Genomic DNA, 22324 nt, shown 5'->3' with positions numbered 1-22324 from the left:
ATTTCTTCTCCAGAGCTGCAGATGTAACTGGAGCTATGCATATGGAATGGAATGAAATTGAATGGAATGGAATGGAACATACAATTTCATTTGGAAGGGACTTAAAATGATCATCCAACCCAACTGCCCAACTTCAGGCCTGACCGACAGTTTAAGCACAGTATTAGGGGTGTGGTCCAAATGCCTCCTAACACTGCCAGGCTTGGAGCATCAACCACCCTATCTAGAAAGCCTGTTCCAGGGTCTGAGCACCCTCCTGGTAAAGAAATGCTTCCCAATATCAAGTCTGAAATTCCTCTGGAACAGCTTTAACCAATTCCCACGTGTTCTGTCCCTGGACACCAGTTATTCAACTTTTTTCTGTTACAGACTGCCTTTCATGGGGTTATTTTCTCTCTTGGGATAAGGGATACCCTTTTCAAAGGGGTTCTTTTCCACTAGATAAAAAGATCATTAATTAGAATTCATAAATAATTAATTATCTAATTATTGTTAATTATTTGATAATACCAAGTAAATACCCCTTAGTACAAATACTCTCTTCATCATTGCTTCGTAAATTTTGAGCCTGTTGAGCCATTTGGTTGACAGCAAAGGTTTCAAAGCCAGTAATTTCCCATGAGTCATTAAGCTGAGTCGTCAAATCAGAAAATAAGACTATGTTGATGCATCACACAGTGAAGAAACTTTTGATGTTCCAGCTGGGATAAGGAAGGCAAGGAGAATTTCGGTCCTGCAGTTTGTGCTGACCAAGCTGTATTTATGATGTCAGGTGTTTGGGCTGAACATGTGCAGCTGCATGTGAGGTACAGGTCAGATCTGGTGAAATAGCCACCAAATGAGCTGCCTTTGCTAAAGGATGAGGCAATAGAATATGCCATAGTGGCTCTGTAAGGGAGATGGAAAGAAACTGACAGTCTTTGGTAGTTTGGGACCTGAGAAACAGCAGAGGAAACTTCAGGTAGGAATGGAGTAGCCTGAACCATCATCCTATTTGTTACGAAGCAGCATGGGTGCCTTTCATCTGCCAAGGTTTGCAGGTTCTTTGGTGTGTAGTTTTTTGGGTTTTGTCTGTTTGCTTTTCAGGTAGCAAACTTAAGATGTATAACTGATGTCTTTAAGTATTCTTCTCCTGCAAGGACGCAGCAATACAAAATAAAAAGTTTTGTGGAATTCTGCAGCCTCAGCAAAGGTGTCAACTACATAGCATTCCAAAGTATGCTAAATTCAAAGTTCATCTTCAATTATTTTTACTTGATGCAGTTCATGAGTTGATGCAGTCATTTGAAGAGTTTTTGCTCCAGAATCTCTTAATGGTTTATGTACCAGTAGAAAACACAATTTTCAAAAAGTTAAGACAGTGTGGTTGTACAACTGAGGACTTTCTTAGTGGCCCTGGGTTGTCATTCCTCAAGTACTGTTTCATTCCATCACTCTGGATGTAGAAGTTCTCTAGAAGACAAAACTGATGTTTTTCATATTTGTCAGATGCCCTTTACAGAAAATAGTGGGAGTCTCTCAGGACCTAAAAGGATTTGTGGTTTTGGTTTTTTAAATCTCCATTCTTCCTCCTTTGCATAAGGAAACTATTGTTTGTGGAATTTGAAATGGGGGTGGAAGGTGACTAAGGAGTTAGTCATAATTAGTTTATTCTCAGATTACTTAGAAAGTGTTAGCAAGACTGAAACACAAACTCAAGAAACTACTTGTCAAATTATACGTACTGAGGGTTTAACCTGACAAACACTAGTCACACCTTCCACGACTTAGATTTTCTATGCTTTGTTAATTCTCTTGGTCTGGTTTAAAGTTTTCATTATTTTATCACTAGTAGTGATGTTATAGTTAGGAGTTTGTTATGTTTTTCTGAACTTGTTTTTCTTTTTGCTGAGTTTGGAGACGAGTAGGATAAAGCAGCAGTAACAGAAAGAACTCTTAAGTAAGTGTAACACCGCCAGTAACTATTCAGCATTGTTTGTTGAGGTGATTTATGGAAAATCAGGAAACCCATGGGAGAGGTAAAACTTGGAAATCGCTGTAGTTTACAATCTTTCCTCTCTATGTTTCTAAAGAACACTAGACTTTGACAGTTACACAGGTAAGTCAGGCTATGAAGCCTAGAAAGATGCTCGTGGTGCTCACTGCTGGCAAGAGCTGCATTCCAAACTCTTCTGTAAGGGCCTGATGCTCTAAATCTCCTTGGCTGCACCCTCAGATTGTCATGAAACTGAGTCAGCTCCTTTGGATTTTTAGAGAGGTTTCTACTGGTTCCACAGTAATGAAGTTTGAGGGGGGAAAAAGTGAATACCTTGTAAAGACCTTCTGCCTTCCTAAAGTGGCCAATTTTCACTGTTGACATATAAGGTTCTTGAGAAACACTGAGGCATCATACCAGTCCCAGAATAATCTCTTTATTTGTGTCCATTTTTATTTAGCACATTACAACTTCAGCAAAGACATGGAGCAGATGTGTGTACCAACATTTGCACACAGATGTTGTGAAGACACAAAGAAAAGCACTGATCTGTGGGGCGAGCCCACTGGAGTTACTTGCAGGAAAGGATAACTTGCTGCAGAAATTCAGTCATTTCTACTTGCATCAAGGCAAAAAACCAAGGTCAGCTTCGATTAACAACAGACTGTAGTCCTAATTCAAGCAGAAATCTGACAAAAGAGTACTGATTGTATGTGCTGGCAATACCTAGTCGTAAAGACAAGAAGTTGATTTAAAGCCTTTCAAGTTCTGAGAGAGATGTTAGGTAAGTGTTAAAACAGTCCCTTGGATCTACCTAGAATGTTTTATCCCCATTAATAACAGTGGAAGAACTGTTGAGTAGTTCTCAACAGTTTCTCATAAGAAATGAAGAGCAAATTCTTTCTTTACTACAGACGTCTTTAGGCTTGTAAACTCTAAACTTTACCATAAGCTTTTAGATAAGTTAGTTATAAGTAGTGATTCACACTGAAATAAAATAGTCTGTTAAGAATCTTCATTTGTTTTTATCTAGTTACTTCTAATTTTAAGAAGTGAAACTAAATTACAGTGGCCACATGAGTGTTTTACATACAGCTGATAGAGTTTAAAACACAGGACTAGGATTTAGTAAGGCTTACAAAAAAGTCCAGTGGGTTTACGACAAAAGAAGACAAGTAATTAAGCCAGTTAAATGGTGACTCACTTAAAACTTTTTACTTGCTTACAATCTAGAACTTTGCTGTAAACTTTATCCTCTTCAGCATATCCCCTCCTAACAAAAAGTTGTCACGGAATGATTAGCTGTGAAATTTTGCATTTTTTTCTTCAAATTACAAACTGCATGCTGTCCTTCAGAACAGGAGGCACAGTGGGTCTTGTGTTTCCCTATCAAAGTTGCCAGCCCAAACGGCTATGTTTGCCAGCTTAAAGCTTAAATTGCTTCCTCTTAAGACACTTTTCCATCCCCTCTTATAAAACACACCTCTCCAGGTTAAAACTGACCTGCTGAGTTGCACTGTGTGCTTCACTCTTGCAGTTCCTGCATCTGAAAATTTACAGTGGATGTTTAGATACAACTTGTTGCGGAAAGTCAGAAGTCTTCAAAACTTTATTTTAAGAAGATCATGGACTGGAAATAATTGTTTTTAATATCAAAAACTTAAGCTTCCTTTCTGGGTTCTCTGTGAGTTCAGAACTGCCATACCATTAATCCAGGCTTTAAAGAAACGTCAGTGTGGAGATGAAAATCTGGAACTTTCATTAATTCATGCTTAATTAATTAATGTAATTGATTTGTTGAAAATACTGCAATGTGAAAGAGTACAGATGCAAATCTAAAAAGAAAAATACGTATTCTTTTACATTGATTGTAAAAAATCCCTTTATTTGCTTAGCAACTTTGGTTGCACTCTTACTGATTGGTCAGGAATATATCAAGCAACAACAAGAGCATCTCCACTCAGGAAGTTTAAGTGCTCATACAAAGTTGTTCTTAGTACAGTCAGAAGAGATTGCAGATTTCTATGAGCAGAAAAAGCTCATTGGGGTTCTAGTCCATCCCTTTAAAGACGTAGTCCTGAGGACTGACATCCAAGGTAGCTGGAATATTAAAAGGACTTCAGGAAAAAGGGTTTGTAATGGTATCACTCCTTAGCAAAAGGTGGGTTGTGATTTTGAGTGTAATCCTAAAAAGCACTGCATTAACAGTCTTGGATAACAAGTTTATTTAGCAAGAATAGGGAAGAAGTTGTACTTTAGTCACATTGTGTTAATCTTGTGCGATTTAATGCATCAATTTCCAGCAAATTACTTCAGGCCAATATAAGCTTGATCACTCCAAGGAAGTTATTCTTTCCTATATTTAGTATCTATCCATTTAAGAATACACACACTGTACCAAATACTGTGTTACAACACAACATGCAACAGTGAATAATCTCTATGATCAGGTGCACAGAACAAGTAATTTCACAATTTACAGCTTAACTGGTTGGTAATACATCCATTATGCCATCTCTCACAATAATTCCCTGTATATTCAAGAAGATCCATTCAGAATTTTCCCTATAAAATAGCTCTGTGCTACCAGATGCACCACAACCAAAGTGCTAGGAGTAATTTCATAGACAAAGAGACAACTGAAGTGCAGAGCCTGAGGGATATATACTTTTTATTTATGTTACTGCAGAAAGAGATTACTGAAAGACTTCTTCTGCATGAAGATGAATAAAATATTTTCATTAAGCTTCAGATGCTGCCCACTGCATTGCTTTTAAATAAAAATGCATACTCTCTATCAGTCACAGCAAAGTTGCAAGTAAACTTACAGCACATTCCTTTAATATATCAAAATGTTTCCAAGGCAGTATTATTGAACTTATACCACAGTCCCAGTAACATCAAGCTGCACAAAGGAGGCAGTAGGGAAACTTAACCAGTTTAGGTGCTCTTCTTTTCTTCACCCAGCAAGTTCACTGTTGCTTTCTTGGCTGCAGGAAAATAAAATCAAATTAGTCATAGGGCTTCAGACAAAGTGGGTTATCCAGTGTTCTTGAGCTGCATTAAAAAAAAAATTCCTTTTAGGTCACAAAAGACAAAACACAGAAGAAAATCATAGCTTTAATATACACATTCACATAGATATAGTGATAAAACTGATCATGAAAATATTTTAAAAAATAAAACACAAGCAAGGAGCAGTATAATAAACATTCCAGACTGATACATATAACTGGTACAGTTAAAGCAGGACTGCTCATACTGCTAAGGATACACAGGTCTGCACCAAGAAATATACCATTATGATAAAACAACCTTGGAATAATCCTAATATTTCTGTGTACCACATATGTGTGCACATTATTTTAAAAAAAAAGGGTTTTTTGTGGATATATTTACATATAAAAATAGGAAAATGGAAGAATAAGTGATGAAATGAGGACAGGAAAATCCCATGTGCAACATACATGTCTAACAATAAAAACTCAGGAAGGGTCTTGCAGCAAAACTTCCAAGAATAGTTGAGAAAGGCAGATCTTTTTAATAGACAGGAAAACTGCTTAAGTTGGTAAGATGAAATGAGACTGCATGCATTGTCTGTGGGAAAGGAGAATTAAGGTGCTTTGAAATAGCATATAGATAAAATTCCTTTCAAATGAAAATTAAATAAACTTTTATTTTAGCTACTTAATACATTTTGTTCTCTTATTCATAAAACCAGCATCAGATATTTTAGAGTGCAAGGGTTCACTATAGAATGCAAGGAAATAAAAGAAAAAAACTTTAACAATCTACAGGTTGTGATAACACATAAAAAATAAAACATAAGTAATTCCTTTAAGAGCGAGGAATCCTTTGACCTCCAGAGGAAGGAAAAGTACAAAAACATGTAGATGAGAAAACTGCACTTCCCATGTTGCTGTTTATTGCTGTTAATTGCTTTACTGCACAAGTGGGAGCCCCTCCAAACTACCGTGTATTTGAGAGTGTATTTTAGGAGATATGAGGATACACTGAAACAATAACCCTATTTATGAAAGGTATGTCTGGACCCGCCTCTAGAGAGAATGTTTTTTGTGGTCTGTATGGTGGGAAGACACACAAACTATACAATTTCTTTGACTCACTCAAGCTTAACTGCAATTCTGGGAAGCAATACCTACTGCAACCCCCATTTCCTGGCATCTTAACTCAAATTCAACTTCTCCATTATAATTTACATCATCTTCTTACAATTTATTTTTGTTTCCTCCAAATGATGAATATTAATTGCAACGACAGGAGCTCCACAGTGAAATTCCCCCCACTTGCTGTGACCAGTGCCCAGGGCTTTGCTCACCCTCTTTAGTGATGGTGTCTGCAGTCTCTGCAGCCTTGTCCTTCAGGTCCTGCACAACGCTGTCCAGCTGAGCCTCGTGCTTCAGGAAGAAAGGCCGGATGATCCGGTGGTAAAGGAACTCTGCCCCGTTGGAAGGGCTTGGAGCCATGCACCACAGCAGGAAGCCACACTGTGAGAACAAGAACATCAGCCTGGGCCGAAGGAATCGTAAGTAGGAGACAAAGTGCCTTCCCCGAGTGCCTCAGAAGTATCCTCAGTGCATTGGGAGCAGTGAGTCATTCCCTGTGTGGTCATGGTTCAGTGAGGCTGCACACCAGGACAATCACACATAGGGGATCTTTATATTGGAATACTGCATGGATACTGTAAGCATAAAGGAGGAGAGCTGCAGCATTAAATCCAGTCTGGGGTCAGGCGTATCAAGACTGCATGCACTTCTTGTTTTTCTTTTTAGGGTAGAACTATAAAACTTGGTTAGACAGACATCAGTCTCTCTGAATATTTCTAAAACATATGGTACAGGCCTGACTGAAGGTCTAGGTCCCTAAACTACTTCAATCCAGCCAAAACACTTCCCTGTCCTCTCTGCATCCCTGCTTTGAAAACACAGTGGGAGAAAGAAGAGGATTGTGCATACCCCAGAGGCAAAGCGAAAACGGGGAGCGATACACCCAAGCTACACACAGTGCACAAACAAGGATTGTAATGCCTCTGGATTACACATTTTAGGTACAGATTTTAGAGCACCATCTGCTCTCTAGAAAAATCAAACAAAGACCACAGTGTGGGGTCATTTTTCTGCATCTTGCAACAGGGGATTGGAAAGAGAGTTATTACATGTACTACAAACGCCTGTCTTTATTACTGAAGCACTTTTATTTGGCTTTGGTTTCACTGCCATGCATTACACAAAGACAGCTATGCAGAGCAAGATGAAACATTTAAGGGACAAGGAGTGCCATAACTAAATTTGCTTGAGCTATGAAAATATATATAAAATTATTTTACAGGATAAAACTGCAACAAAATGAAGTACATTTTTCTCAGCTTTTGTACAGTTCTTTCTGTATACAAACAGTACATTATTCCATGTCAAAAGCCTCCCCAGAAAATGAAGGCGTAACAGCATTTCTCAGACTTTTGTGTTTTTCCTGAAACACAAAACAAAACCACCCCCGTCTCAGTCAAAACATGCTTTGTTTTTCTGTTAGACAGGATTCCATGTTTGAGGATTTCCACACATTTCTGGACAGAAAGGAAACAAAACACAGAGCCTTTTTCAAGCAAGCCTTCCAAATATTTGGGAATAGCTCCCCTCTGTTCTTTCCCAGTAAGGTATAGAGTGGATGTTCTGTAGGTTCTGCTCTTCACATCTGTAAAATTTTGGCTTTGTCTTCTCTGCAGTGCCAAAGCAATTCACTATTCTTTTGGGTAAACATTAAGCTTTCTCCTTTAAACTATTTGATCATGATGTCAAAACAGAATGACCTAAAGGAGTGTTTTCCCAGAAGACAAAGAAAGGTTTTTTAAAGTAAAGTGTTCACCAGAGAGACTGGCACACCAGGAACATTCCAATGAATTAAAACAAATCTTTGGAACTTCATATAACAGAAAGAATACATGGTACTATCTTATATTGTTATCTTTCATTAAAAGCTGAGAAGTACACTGACTTTACTTCCTGTTCAAGAATATCTCATCAATTACTGAGTTATTCAACTTCCAACATGCAAAAAGCTAGACCTCCTTTGCTTTAAAAAATCCCTCAGATGTGAGTCCAACCTCCTCTGAAACTAAAAGAAATTGGAATTTCCCCTTTCTTGCCTAAGAATAAAATTAGTAATTTTGATCTGACAGCTTTGTTGCAGTCTAGTCAAGAAAAAAGTAATTATAGATTTGTTCTCAAATATCTATTACTTTTGAATTGTACTGAAACAGATGCTTATTTGCATTTTCTACTGAGAAAGTTGAGAATCTCAATCTTTTCAAAGCTTGAGAAAGTTAGACTGCTGAAGTAGTTTATTTTCCCCCTGTCTCTCATGAAACTGAACTAACACAGGCTCTTAAAAATAAAAAGGGTTGTAAGAAGGTCCAGCAAGCTCAGAGTGATAAAACTGTTAACCTGTTAACAGAAAAACAAAAAAACAAAAAAACCCCAAAACAAATCAAAATAGAGTCTTTGCAACTCTCTAGACCAGACAGAGGAGGGAATGGAATTCACCTGAGCTCACCTGGACCTGCTCCTAGCAGCTGTTTTTGCCCAGGCAGCACCAGTTTTGGTCAGAAATAGCATTCTAGTACTTCAAGGCAAAGACATTAGTGGAATAAGGAATATCTCTCATTGCCACCACCAAGAATACCCTTAAGATGATAAACTCTGCTACTTTTCTGGCTACTGTACTCTAATACCTGAATTAGAGTACAGTAATTCTAATTCACAGAATTAGAATTAGAGCCACAGAAATCTTTAAATATTGAACAGAAGTGTTTAAAACCAAATCACATGCACATGAAATTATGAGTTGCATGCATGTCCTGTGCAACAGAGAAAAAGAAAACCCAAACACATTAGTAAGAAGGGGGTATTACAAAAAAAAAAAAAAAAAAAAGGCCCACAAAATCCAAGAAATCTCACCCGGAGAACAAAAACATATACAAACATCATTACATATTCAAAGGTGTTCTTCAGTGTGCCTTTCTCCCACCTATAAAATCTGCTAGTCTGCTGAAAACTTTGATGTGACAGAGTAAACTCTGGACTTCAGGGACTCTGGGAGCAGCTGTGCCCAGTGCCCCAGCCATGCACATTGAGCAACTAAAACTCAGTCTGGAGTGGAAGCCACAAGCTGTATCAAAGAGATGTGAATACGCACATTTAACACATTTTGAAAATTAAAGCAAGCTCGAAATTTTCATGGGTGATGTATCTGGGCTTCTACTTCACAAAAGAGACATGGAGACATCATGAGCTACCCTACAAGAGGTTTTAGTTCATGGGTGGAATGACGTGTGGAAGCTGCCTGATTCCTCCTTTTCTCTCTGTGGAGTAACTCCATCCTTCTACCCTTTCAGCAATGCTTTCTGACTCTTAGCCAACACCTGGCTGTCTTTGTACAGCAAAAGTAAACCTCTATTACCAATCACTACTGAGAGTAAATACTTGACTTCTATGTGCCTTCTGCAGCTATCGTAGAAAGCTGTGCATTGACATAATTCCCTGTGTTTGCTTCTGCAGAACTGAGAAAAGTGCCTTTCCCTTGATCCCAACCGTACATGTAACAGTGGCACTCCTGATACCATTTTATCAGAGCCATTTGTGGTCTTTGATTGTGCATAGTCAACCTGAATTTCAATCATGTACTCCTCAGAAAGAGAGATGTGGTGGCACTAAGAAATCATTGCCACATCTTTTTCCCCCAAGAATTTAGAAAAGAAGCTCTGAAAATACACTGTATGAATTCACAATTGTGAGTATATACCACTGCAGACATTGGGTTAAACTCATAATTCTACTAAACTACAAGGTGTCCAAATGATTGTCACAGCTGAGGCCTGTTAAAGACTGAAAAGGGAACAATGCAGAGGTGTAAACCAGCTGTCCCAGTCAGTTTTTGTCTATAAACTATGGCATTTCCTGGAAATAGCTTTTGGCATCATCAGGACTTAAAATTAAAATTTTAAATGACCCCACTGTTAAGCAAATCCTTTTAATAACTTTGGTGAGACTAAAGCAGGGGAGGGGAGGGGAGGAGGGGAGGGGAGGGAGGGAGGGGAGGGGAGGAGGGAGGAGGGAGGAGGAGGGGAGGGAGGAGGAGGAGGAGGAGGGAGGGAGAGGGGAGGGAGGGAGGGGAGGGAGGGAGGGAGGAGGAGGAGGGAGGGAGGAGGGAGGGAGGAGGGAGGAGGGAGGGGAGGGAGGGAGGGGAGGGAGGGGAGGGAGGGAGGGAGGGAGGGAGGGGAGGGAGGGGGAGGGGAGGGGAGGGAGGGAGGAGAGGAGAGGGAGAGGAGGAGAGGAGAGAGGAGAGGAGGAGAGGAGAGAGGAGAGAGGAGAGGAGAAGGGAGAGGAGAGGAGAGGAAGGAGAGGAGAGGAGAGGGAGAGGAGAGGAGAGGAGAGGAGAGGAGAGGAGAGGAGAGGAAGGAGAGAAGAGAAGAGAAGAGAAGAGAAGAGAAGAGAAGAGAAGAGAAAAAAGAAAAGAAAAGAAAAGAAAAGAAAAGAAAAGAAAAGAAAAGAAAAGAAAAGAAAAGAAAAGAAAAGAAAAGAAAAGAAAAGAAAAGAAAAGAAAAGAAAGAGAACAGCCCACTGAACCAGAAAATAGGTAACAGTTCTTGGAGATAAACAGCAGACTCTGTAGCAAGCTAGAATGCTTCAACCCTGCAAGCATATATAGTGATCAGCTATCTCCTAAAATAATTCAATATGCTGAATATGTTGACTGTTGAAGTTGAAGATATGCTGAAGTTGACTGACACCTTAGATCACAAACAAAGCTTGGAACACATGAACCAAATCATTGCTAGTAGTCAAATCACACTAACAAATGCCCATTAGTGACAATCTCCTCTGACACCTACCAATTCCTTTCAGAAAACTGAGCTTAATCAAGAATTAAAGCTGTAGGACTCAAACTGTTCTCAAGTTCCAATTTCCTTCTTTGCTGCAATAGCACAGATGTCACTATCTCCAACTGCCTTAGTGATTTTACTTTCCACTTTTACTAATGCCCTTAAAGCAAAAATAGAGCCACTCTGTGGTGTTCACCACGTCTATAATTTGTCCAAATTCCCCTGAACACCAAGAGAAAGAACTGTCTTTGGCATTTCTTTGACAGTTACACTGTTTCTTTCTAGTTTCTAAAACACAGCAGACCTTCCCCTTCCACCCATCCCAACTTCCTCTCTTGCCTCACAAAACTATCAGCTGTAAACAGATCACTTGCACAGTACTAAATTATGTGCATATGCAGCATCTGAAAATAAGGCGTGACCCTGGAACGATTCCAAATGAGTCTGCTGTCATCTATCCATTCTTGGAGACATCAGATCAGCTTTACCAAAGGTCTCATTTGAGAAGGGGGTCACATGAACTAACGTACCTTTAGCATGTAGTAGAAAGGGAACCAGGACAGAAAGATGTCAGAGAAGAATTCAGCTATGCTGAAAATGCCATACACAACCCAGTAAGTCAGCCACTGCGTGTCATCATCTTTGTTGGGACTTTCAATGGCCTTGATTCTGCAAGGAAAACAAATCAAGTGAACAGAACAGTAGCATCAGTCTCATCTATAATGACAAAGTTTTCGTGACTCAGATTTGCTGTTATATGTGAATCTTTGTAATTGAATTACTCCAAAAAAACTAATTAGTATCTATCGTACAGACAGTGTGTCAAGATCTTTGCACAGCAAAGCTTTTACCTACATGTCACACTTCAAAACCAAAACATAGTCAAGCTATTTCTAGCTCTGTGATTACAAGGAGAAAAAAAAACCAAACAAAACCAATGAGCATTCTGACTTTGTTTATGAAACATTTTGAGGGACAAGATAGGGAGAGGATAATCTTTGGACACAATTCCAGCTCTAAAGGCATTGTGGTAATCCTGACCAGAAGGCTACAGTACATCACAGCATTATTGATCCACATAACAGATAACCTGAGTAAGTCCAGGCTTGTGGGGCATGGGATGCTATCGATCACATCACCTGCTTGGCCTCACCTACAACCAACACTGACCATCCTCCTTCTCTGGCAGTCAGAGAGGAACGATGAACAGAGTTGTTGTCTTGGATGAAAAACCCTACAATAGCTGAAGTTATCAAAGTGGGATAACCTTGCCTACAGACAAAGCCTGCACAGCATTCTAGGTGTGGGTCAGAGATCCATTCAGTGTGGCACAGCTTAGGGTTCCCAGCACCACCAGGGGTATGAGACTGTCTATACTATTCTCTGGTTTTGCAGAGTTATTTCTAATAAGCAGCATTTTAAATTTACTCATACATACATGCACTAGATTCCTCTTTGAAAAGATTTGCCCTAAGTCCTAAGAAGCATTTGGTCTGCATAAGCAGAGGAGATCCAGATCCACATGCTGAGGAATATGTATCTGTATCACCCATTGTATTGCTCTATAAATTAATTCCTACAGAACTTGCAAAGTCTGTTGTAGACTGAAGTATTAAGAAAAGGGTATTTAATGGGCTTTTGTTCTCCATCTGCTATGAGAATGCAGCTCGAGTTTATACAGTTCTAAAAATCAGGAACTGAAAGATGCACATGCGCTCCTTCAGTAAAAGTAGTGGAGTGGAGGTTCTGGAGCCACTAAATTCCAGATTAGCATTGTAAGAACTTTTAAAAGAAAACGCTAGCAAATCTAAGACTGATAATTTCAAGTTTCAGAGTGTTAGAAAGTATTTGTCCTCTCCACTCATGCTGCAGGATTAAAATCTGTAGACGCACTTTAATGAATTTAGTTTTATTTCTTCTATCACATATTCCTTTAATACCAGCTATATTGTTTCTGAAGCAGATGTGTGAGACACAGCAGAGCTGCCAAGTTTTCTGTTAGGTCCCTAAAAAAGGCAGAGTTAGGAAGGTTTACAAAGCAGAAACCAGAGAGTTGGCTGTAAATCCATTTCCTGATCTGTGAATTGAGAAACACTGTGGATTCCACCACTTCCTAGTTTCTGTAGCCGGGGGGAGCAGAGGGGGTTGGGGGAAATAATTCCTATGACCTGCTGTATGTTTTAGCAAAAGCACTGTCAAACTCGCTCCACGCACAGGGAGCTGACACAGCTGCTGGACTGAATTACTTTGAAATGCAATACAAGGATCTGATGCTTAATTCATGCATTATTTCCACTGGAGCTCGAGGCTGGCAAGCAGTGTCCTGCAGTGGGAAAAGCAGCAGCCCTTGCCATACCCCATCAATAAGGGGATCTTACCGAGGCACAGCAACAGCACAACTGGAAGAACAGGTTTTCCACAGGCTGGCAACAGCAGGTCTAGTTCCTGCTGTTCCTAACACCAAGGGCAGCCCTAGCCCAAGCAATCTGCTCAAAGCCAGGGACAACTACAGCTGCTCCTGCTCCCACTGCAAACCACATCTTTTCTATGAATTATTTAAAACCACACCTCTGAAGTATTCTAATGACACCAGGCGAGTACAGCCCCTGAACACCACAGGAGTCAAGGAAGAAGGCTACAGAGCTATTTTCAATGTGTGAAACTGCAGTTCTGGAGGGAAAGAAAAAAAATACAAGGACTAGTAGGGATGTTAGAATAGTAGATAAACGGAGCAGAGAAAGGAACCAATTGCAGTTTCTCACTGTTAAGGTAAACTTGCTGTAGAGGTTCACCATGTGAATTTCTTCAGTTCTGCTAATAGTTTCTCCATAAGATCCATAAGGAGAAGGCTTATTTTACCACAATAAGCACCCTAGCTTGGTATTTGAGAGAAAATGCTTTGCAGTGAAATTTCCAGCAGTCTTGCTGTTTTCCAGTCACCATCTGAAGTCATATATGGATTTAAGGGAGCATTAATTTTTTCCTAATATTATTAAAGCCATCTCAGCAACCATGAAAATCAGCTTTCATTAAAAAAAAAAGCTTAGAATCTCCAGTTTTGTGGCAGAGGGCAGACGGCATATCACTGTGTTAATGGGCCATGCTCCATTATCTTCTCTCTAGAAACAAATGGCCTTTGAGAGCTCCTAAATGCAGTGCCATGGGTGTTCCCCCTTTGAACGTTCACCATCTGCTGCTGTAATTCCTCAGGGGATACATGAACAACACCCTTTTATTGTCAGACAGTCACAAGCAGCAGCACTACAAGGACTCAAAGCCCCGTCTGATTTATCCAGCTGATGTACACAGCATTAAATCCACACGTGGTTGTTTTCTTACACACTGTAGGGAACAGCACATCACCCCTCCTTCTGCAGTGATCTGCTCTTGGTGGGCAAGGTCAGGGGCAGCCCCTCCAGCACACCCAGGAGGCAACAGCCACGTCAGCTACAACTACTCCTGCTGGCCACAACTCCAGTCCCAATCGGAAAGAGAGGGAGGGGGGGAAAGCAGGATACAGCAGGGCTGTCAGCAAATTAAAGTTTTAACTGAACTCAAGGGAAGGCAAGTATTTTATACATATTCTGCTTCAGAATGGGGATCAAGTCCCTCAGATGAGACTGTGGAGAATCCAATGTAACATGTCCCTGTGGAATAAAAGGGCAGGAGTTACCGCCACCCCTTGCTACTTACATATTATTTCAATAGTAAACCACAGAAAACAGTACTTGTCCAAGAACAAGCACAGTGAGTTATGTAGAATATCTGACGAGAGAGGGGTTTTTATCCATTTATAACTATACCCTTTCCAACATGAGAATCACACCATAATTAAACTTAGTCTTTTAAGCTATTCTACAGGTATTATCCTGGTGTAATGCCCTGTACAATTAATCTTAGGAGAGACATCATAGATGTTACTTCAAGCCATTTTAAGTCACCAATCAAACAGGCTGATATTCAAAATGCAATCTCCATCAATAACTGAAAACATACAGACCAAGAGGCATCGACACTATATCCTACTTTAGGATTTCCTTCTTATAAATTATTTCTATGTTGCAAGAACAAATAAGTGAGTCTCATTAACACATAATTCTAAGATTTTCTAACAAATGAAGGACCATCCAAAGCCTATAGATTCAGATTTTAAAAAATTATACTGTTTTGCCTAGTGCTTATTTGGCCAAATTCCACATTAGTTATGTGTAGCAATTACATATCCCAAAGGATTTTTTACACTGCTTAAACACTTACTGTAGAGGACTTTAAATAGAGCCCCAAACAACAACTTACAGTAGTTTTGCACCTTGGAGGTAAAAGCAGTAACTAGGAGCAGCTTCCAGTAGCCTGGATAGTAAATATCACAGCTCAGTTACTTTAAAAACAGTTGCCTGTTCAAGAGTAAGAGTGACCTGCTGTGGGCCACCACTGTGATGGACAGGGAGCCAAGAAAACCTTCATTTTCAGCCAGATCCGTTCCCCAGTAACCCTGCTAGCTGGTGGTGCCAAGGGGGAAGAGTGGAGGCTGTTACATTCCATAGTAGCCCAGGGCTCCCATCCGCAGTGTGGCTGCAGTATCAGAGCACTGGCTCAGTTTTGACCCTGCGCATCCTACAATCAGTCAAACTGAACCCTAGATCAAGTGTGGTTACTTATCTTGTTACTGATAGTAACAGACACTGGTCTTAATTTTAGTAAGTTGCCAAGTGGAGCGCCTTCACTGAGAGCATCTGACTCATTTCAAGAAAATAATCAGCTCTTTTCCAAGAAGAGACTGTTGCTCCTCAATTAGCTCTGGCATAACAAATAATTTGTTACAGTAAATTCACACATATAGTACTAACAGTCGAAGTAATGAGTTTGGGGTGAGGTTTTTTCTTTTGGTGCTGAGTCCAGATGTGGAAGGCAAAAATAAAAAAATGCCAATTTTTTTTGCTGTGGTCTCATGTGAAGTGATCACTCTTATCCCTGCAATTTACAAGGTGTACCTGACGATTCTTGTATAAATAAAGTTACAAGTTTAAGGCAAAAGATCAGTCTTCCTTAAATCCAGTGATCATGTTCTAGCTGGGAAAGACTGGACCATTTTGTGCATCATTCCTTCAGTTTTCTGGTCCATACTATACTAAGTGAGTAAGTAGGCATATTTGTCTCACCCTTAGCCAAGTGTAAGTTGTTTGTTTGTTTGAATTTAGTTTTAAAAAAACCTGAAATTACCTATACTTCTAGAGCTTATACTTATTAGTCTGCCCCAGCTCTTTACAGCAGGTTGTAAAATAATTTACTTCTAGCTATCTATCCAGATACCCACGTAGAACCAACACTCCACTGTGCCACAGACTTCCTTAGCTCAGTGCCTCCCTATCATCCTCATGTCAGACTCATCCTGGCAGGCTGCCTCCCTGACATCTCACGTCATTTCAGTGAGACAAGTACCTGTGCACTTGGATTTGCTTTATCATTTTGGCTTCTACATTTCCATCCATCAGCTAAAAGCCTTCTGCTTTCAATCTTTCTTCCTCCTCACTGACTGCAACAGCAGAGTCAGGCATTTGCAGATACAGAAGACATCTTCCTGCCAACTGCACTTTACACAACTGCTGTGATTTTAGTCTACCAGTTTCCTTCTCTCAAAATTTTGAGTATCAAGCAGATGGCAGCAGAGAAACTATTGAAGGATAGCATAGGATACAAGGGCCTCACTGTCCATGCACAGACAGATATTATTAGAAAACACCAAAAAGCTACATGACAGTAGTACAAAGGGTTCTAAATGTGTTTCTTAAAAGGAAACAGAGACTGAGGCAAAAGGAGCACATGCAGTTTTGCCCAGCAGTGGTGTCTTACAGCCTACATGTTAACTCAGCACTAAGCTAGATTCCTGAAACAAAAGGGAAAAAAAAAAGCAAAAAAAAAAAAAAAAAAAAAAAGCAGACATCCTCTCAATCCTCTCACTTCTCTGCTCATTCTTGGCCTCCTCTCTCCTGAAACAAGTATCTGTACAGCCAACCAGTGAGTCAGTTCTCCAGTTCTGACACAGGTCAAAACCAGCTTCCCCAAAACACATTCCCCACACAAGTACTGGCTCCTCTGCATGGATTAAGATGCCTTAGTGCCTCAGTTGAGAGTAGACCCATCTGTTTTACAATCACCTTTATATTTTTAACCTAAATGTAAGATATGGAAGTAAAATCCAAATTTTCTTACCATTATCATAGTATTAGACTCCCTGCAGCTAATCACTATCTCTAGAAAGGAAAGCACAAATTCCTCCAAACAACTGCTAGCATAGCTTTTAAACATGACACTCTAAAACCTAAAAACCAAAAGTGAGTATGCCTGGAGGAACTGATTTGGCAGAACATGTTAAAAAAAAAAACCAAACAAAACAACCAAACCACAATTTTTAGCATCTGAAGCCCCATGAAAAGATTATCAGGCACAAGAGAAAAGAGCACATGTGCAGAGAAAACAGCACACGTGCAGACAGATTTGAACATTTTCTACTTATATTTATACTGAGCATTGTGAATCTGGTTAGATATGTCAGCTCTCTCAAGTCACATTTATAAAGCAGCAGCAGAGCATTACTTCTGAACATTAGTACAACATGCATCATTTTTCACAAAGGAAAAAAGTAAGCATTTGCCTTAAAACTTGTTAAGAGAAAGGAAATTTTCTGCCCTAGTTCTCAAGAAATACAGGAACAATTTTACCTTTTCTACATAATTGTGACCAAAGAAGAGCAGTCTTCCTGTTTTAAAGGTACGAAAGAAGAAAAGGAAAAAGGAGACAGACCCAAGGCACCATGACAATGTTCAAATTAAAATTTGAATTGAGTGTTTGTACTTCTTTCCAATCAATACAGATTGTCTCCTGCTAGTAAAATGCCACGAGCAACATTTATGTAGTAAAAACAGCTAAAGTGAAGTAACAGCATAAAATTAGCCAAAGCAGAGAGAGGCATAATTGTACTATACTGCTTTTTTCCCTTGAAGTCATTAGTAATAAGGTCAGACATTTTACTGCCCAAAGCTATTTTCATCTTTGCAATTTTTAAACCAAGCATGACAACACTTAAGAGATTTCCAATCCTTTGCACGCATTTCTTAGTCATCAAAGGCTCCCTTCCTGCTCGCACTCTAATTTTTCTGAGGCAGTTAACCACCACTAACTATGGGTGGAGCTACATTTGAACATGCCAGCTCTGGAAAGTTTAGAGAAGCAGTGAAAATGCTGGCAATAGTATTTACATACTTGCCAACACTCACTTTTTCCATCTCTAGCCTGATTACTTCCTTGTGCAGTTAAAGCTTTCTAGAAGTTCGAAAATTTGCTTTTATTACCTGTGGTAAACTTTTCAGCACTGGTCTACTGCAACCCACAAAAGCCTAATGCAAAAGCAAGTATTAGATTTCAGCTTAAAATTATTTATTCTGTTTCATCCCATAGAGTTTACAGATTTCTAGGGGATGAGACTAGAGATTGTCCAACTTATCGGGAAACAGCCAGAAAACTACTGCTTCATTTTGCCTGCATTATGAGACTCAGGTGGGCCCTTGCTGTGACATGTCATAAACTTGGATTTATGTGAAGATTTTGTATTGCCAAAGAAGAAACTCCTCCAGGTATAAAACCACTAAAGATTTACCCAAGCAAGGTGAACAAGGGGGAGTGAGGAGGGAAACACTGTGCCTGCCTGATGCTTTATCGGGCATTAACCAGGGAGATGCTCCCTCCCCTGGCGCTGGTTTGCACCACAGCGATGAGAAATTAGGCAGCAATGCAGCTGCACCACTTCACACCATCTGCTTGGTCTAGCAAGCTACAGCCTCCAGCATTTCTCCACTGAAATTCACACCTGCTGCACTGCACACACTCACAATGAACACAGAGAATGACAGACACCAAACAAAATAAACTGCAGAATTATACACGGCCTGACAGGTGGATACCTGCACAAAACTGTCCTTGTTTTATGCGTGAACAGACAGAACTCTGAGCTGAGGGTCTCTCGGTTTGCTATGATTCCAATACATTTTCTTCTAGGAAAGCAGAGAGATGAACAGTACTCACCACGACTGAAGTAACCCAGAACTGAAATCCCAATAAAACAGATTTGGAACATGCCCATGGATTACCCACCGGGCAGTCTGTTTGTCATTTTAAACAAGTGTAAGGACAGGAGCTGATGTCTCTTGCAGAGCACAGACAACTGTCCCACCCCTTCATGAGTGCCTTTTCTGCTGACGAGGAGCCTGACCCCACTACTTTGTCCCTGGCCATAGCAGGGTGGCTGGAACTACATGACCTTCAATGTTCCTTCCAACCCAAACCACTCCTCGTTTTCCACTTAGTTCAGTTACTGACAATGGAGAAATGGTACACTGACCTACTTCACAAAAAAAGAAAGTGAACCGAGGAAAAGCAATCTGCTTTGTCTCTTAGGACCTTTCTGAGAAATTTCAGGCTTGGGTCCCTTGTTGAAACACCTGTGTAAATACCCAACTAACACCCTGCACAATACATTCAATTTACAGCTCCTGACCTCTTCCAGAAGCCACAGCTTTTAGAGCAAAAGGTATTTGAGGGTGTGTGCAGCTGATAAAAACAGCTGAAAACTGTTTGCTGTTCAATGCTAGGAAGCAAATTCACTACAGCCAGCTCATACAGCAGGGCCTTCATCTGCCTTTCTAAGCGGGACAGACCAAATAGCAGAGAGGAATAAACAAACCACTCTGGCCAGTGTTCTTTATGCTTTGGGTCTGTACGCTTTATAAGCATGGGGGATGGCACTCGGCAGCACCCTCACTACAGTACATGATCCACAGCAGCAAAAACAAAAGCAGGCAAAGCAAAGTGTGGAAAAATCCCGCATACTAGCTCTGGACTTGGGAGGGGATCAAGCCCACCTGTGCAGCCAGCAGGCAGCCACCGAAAGACACTGGCATGCAGCACATCACATGTGTTTTAAGTCAGATTTTCACCTGAGATTATAATTTTCTACTATAAATGGTTTTCAGCATTAAAAAGACAGCTAAAGGAAAAGCATTACCTGGGCATGAACTGGAAAAAAACCAGAACTGACATTGTATTCTTGTGCATGTTACTCAGCATGCTTTTTTGTTAAAGTAAAATTTGTAGGCAAGGACAATGCTCTCATTATTTAAGAAAAAAAAAGTCAAAAATCTGAAACGCCACCATACGAACATCTGGGAGGTAACTTTTCACATTAAGACACATTTAAAACTATCTTTCAACATGAAAAAGGGTAGACACTCTACAAAAATATTTTTAAAAATCCAGATTTGAAAAAAAAATTGGCAATGAAACTTTATTCATATTTGATTTGCTACTGTCTTGCTTCCACAGTTCCAAGAGTTTGTATTATCCATTTATTCAGCATCGTTGCGTAATGGAAGGTTTAAAATATGATCCCAAAACTGTTTTAAAACAAATTTTAAAATTTAAATAGGATTTTAGAAAGCAACTACATAATTTTAGAAGTGACCTAAGTCAGAAACAAAATATTATATAAACGTAATTCCTACACAACCATTTCAATGCTTTGAAGGTTTGTTGGCTGATATTTTTCCTCTCAGATTTTAATGAAACGAATCTTTTCATTTAGGAAATTATTGTTTAGGAAACAAAACCTAAGTTTTTCCAGAGTTCTTGGCCTATAATCTCCAAAATTAGCAAACACCAGGAACAGCATTTAGAAAAATGCTGTTTGGTCTTAAGCATCATAACCACAGGATGTTTCAAGAGCCCAAAAGCAAGTCAATCTCTCACATCTCTGAGAAAATAAAAGAACCGATTTAGTATTGCCCAGGATCTAATTACAGAGAACATATTTTTAAAAGCTGCTGACCGTATTTAAATAGTTACATAAAAGGCAAGCACTGTGTTTCAACAATATAGCAGTCTTGCTGGGAAGAACTTCCATTTTATGAATGTATTAGGTTACACAGAAGGTTTTATTTAGTACGTTTCTGCAGGCTTTTGGCGCATACTCGACTGCGGTCCTGCGTAGCAGGAAAGGCATTTTGGTCTAAAGGACTATGTATTTCATGTGAAGATAACAGTTACTTTACTTTTGAGAATATCTAAGGAGGCCTTCCTTTGAAAAAGGAAGCATTTAAAAGTCTTCCACACGCGAGAGGAGTTAACGTTTTCCTTTCCTCCCCTCATCAGCGAGGCGGGGTCGGAGTAAATCTCACTCCCTGATGCACCTCCGTCTCCAGCCCGCTGCATTACTCAGTACTTTGTACCAGTTGTACGCTGAGGATGCAGCAGAGCCATCCTGCCCCCGCTCAAAACATCACAATTTTCACAAACACCCTCCAAACAGCGATCCTGTCTCCCGCTACCAGCAGCCAGCTGGAGATGACAATGCTGGGAACCCAAACCCAAAGCATAACCCAAAGCTACAGGAAGTAGTTATGAAGTGTGGAAACCACCCAGCGTCTCCCATCTGCAACTCCCGACGTAGCACTCGCCAAATGGGAGAAGCCTCGGTCTTCACTTGGCACCCGGCACCTGTAACCTGCTAAAGGAGTGGGCGGCAAAAACAACACTGTGGAGCACGGAGTGCCACCCCTGCCGGGCTCGGCACCAGCGCAAGGGATGCTGTTTCGCGAGTGGCACCCGGGACCACCGTGCGGCGACAGGGGCAAGAGTCGCGACACTCACGACACGTAGGCGGGGTAGGCGAAGCCAATGATGTTGCAGAGCAGGGACGCGCCGTAGCCCACCACCAGGTACACGGCCACGATCCCGAGGATACCTGAGGAGAGAGGGGAAAGCCGTCAGCGCCCGGGGCAGCGGGATGAGGAGGGCGCGGCCGCCCGCGGGGAGCCGGCGCGGCGGCGGCCGTGGCTCACCGGTGGAAATGTAGGTGCGGCTGACGCCGGTCTTGCTCTCGATCCGCTCGAGCACGGCGGTCATGCAGTTCTTCTCGTGTAAAAAGCGGTCGAACCGCTGCCGCATCGCCGCGGTCATGGCGCTGGTGCGGCCCGGGCCGAGCGCAGGCGCCGCCCCGCCACCCAGCGCCCATCCCCGTGGCGCCGCGCCCGGGGGCGGTGGCGAGCGGCGAGGAACCATCTTCCGCCGGCTGCGGGCCCGCGGCGATCCGCCCTGCGCGAAATGGAGGGAGGGGGGCGAGCCCCGGCTGGTCCCCGATGGTTGTTGGGGAGCCTCGGGCAGGCACAGCGCGGGGTGCGGCGTCGGGCGCGCTGCCGATGTGCCCCCGCGGCCTCCCGCCCTCCTTGCTCCTCTAGCAGGGACAGATTTTTAATCCTAGAGGAGGGCCAGCGACATGTATCCGGAAAGGATGGTGCGGCTTGTTCAAGTAATCAAATAGTGAGTCCCTTGTGTCAAAGAACGCACGGAGAAGGAGGCCACGCACGTAGCCGGCTCCAATTCCCTAAAACTGCACAAAAACC

The 22324-nt window shown here is 41.2% G+C and overlaps 1 protein-coding gene across 1 annotated transcript; it reads right to left on the bottom strand.

The window, feature by feature from the left end:
• Positions 1–2395: 2395 nt before the first annotated feature.
• REEP5 (receptor accessory protein 5) lies at positions 2396–21937 on the bottom strand. Its single transcript, XM_085043300.1, has 5 exons — positions 21764–21937; positions 21573–21666; positions 11405–11543; positions 6315–6483; positions 2396–4965 (listed from the first exon to the last, which is right to left on the bottom strand). Exons 1-5 carry the CDS (start codon positions 21879–21881, stop codon positions 4916–4918), a joined length of 570 nt encoding a protein of 189 aa, XP_084899426.1. The 5' UTR covers positions 21882–21937; the 3' UTR covers positions 2396–4915.
• Positions 21938–22324: the final 387 nt, after the last annotated feature.

This window comes from Lichenostomus cassidix, chromosome Z (assembly GCF_008360975.1).
Source record: "Lichenostomus cassidix isolate B80296 chromosome Z, HeHo_3.0, whole genome shotgun sequence".
In the NCBI taxonomy this organism is placed as follows: domain Eukaryota; kingdom Metazoa; phylum Chordata; class Aves; order Passeriformes; family Meliphagidae; genus Lichenostomus; species Lichenostomus cassidix.
The sequence above is the reverse complement of the archived record's forward strand: the minus strand, read 5'-3'. Positions and strand labels throughout refer to the sequence as shown.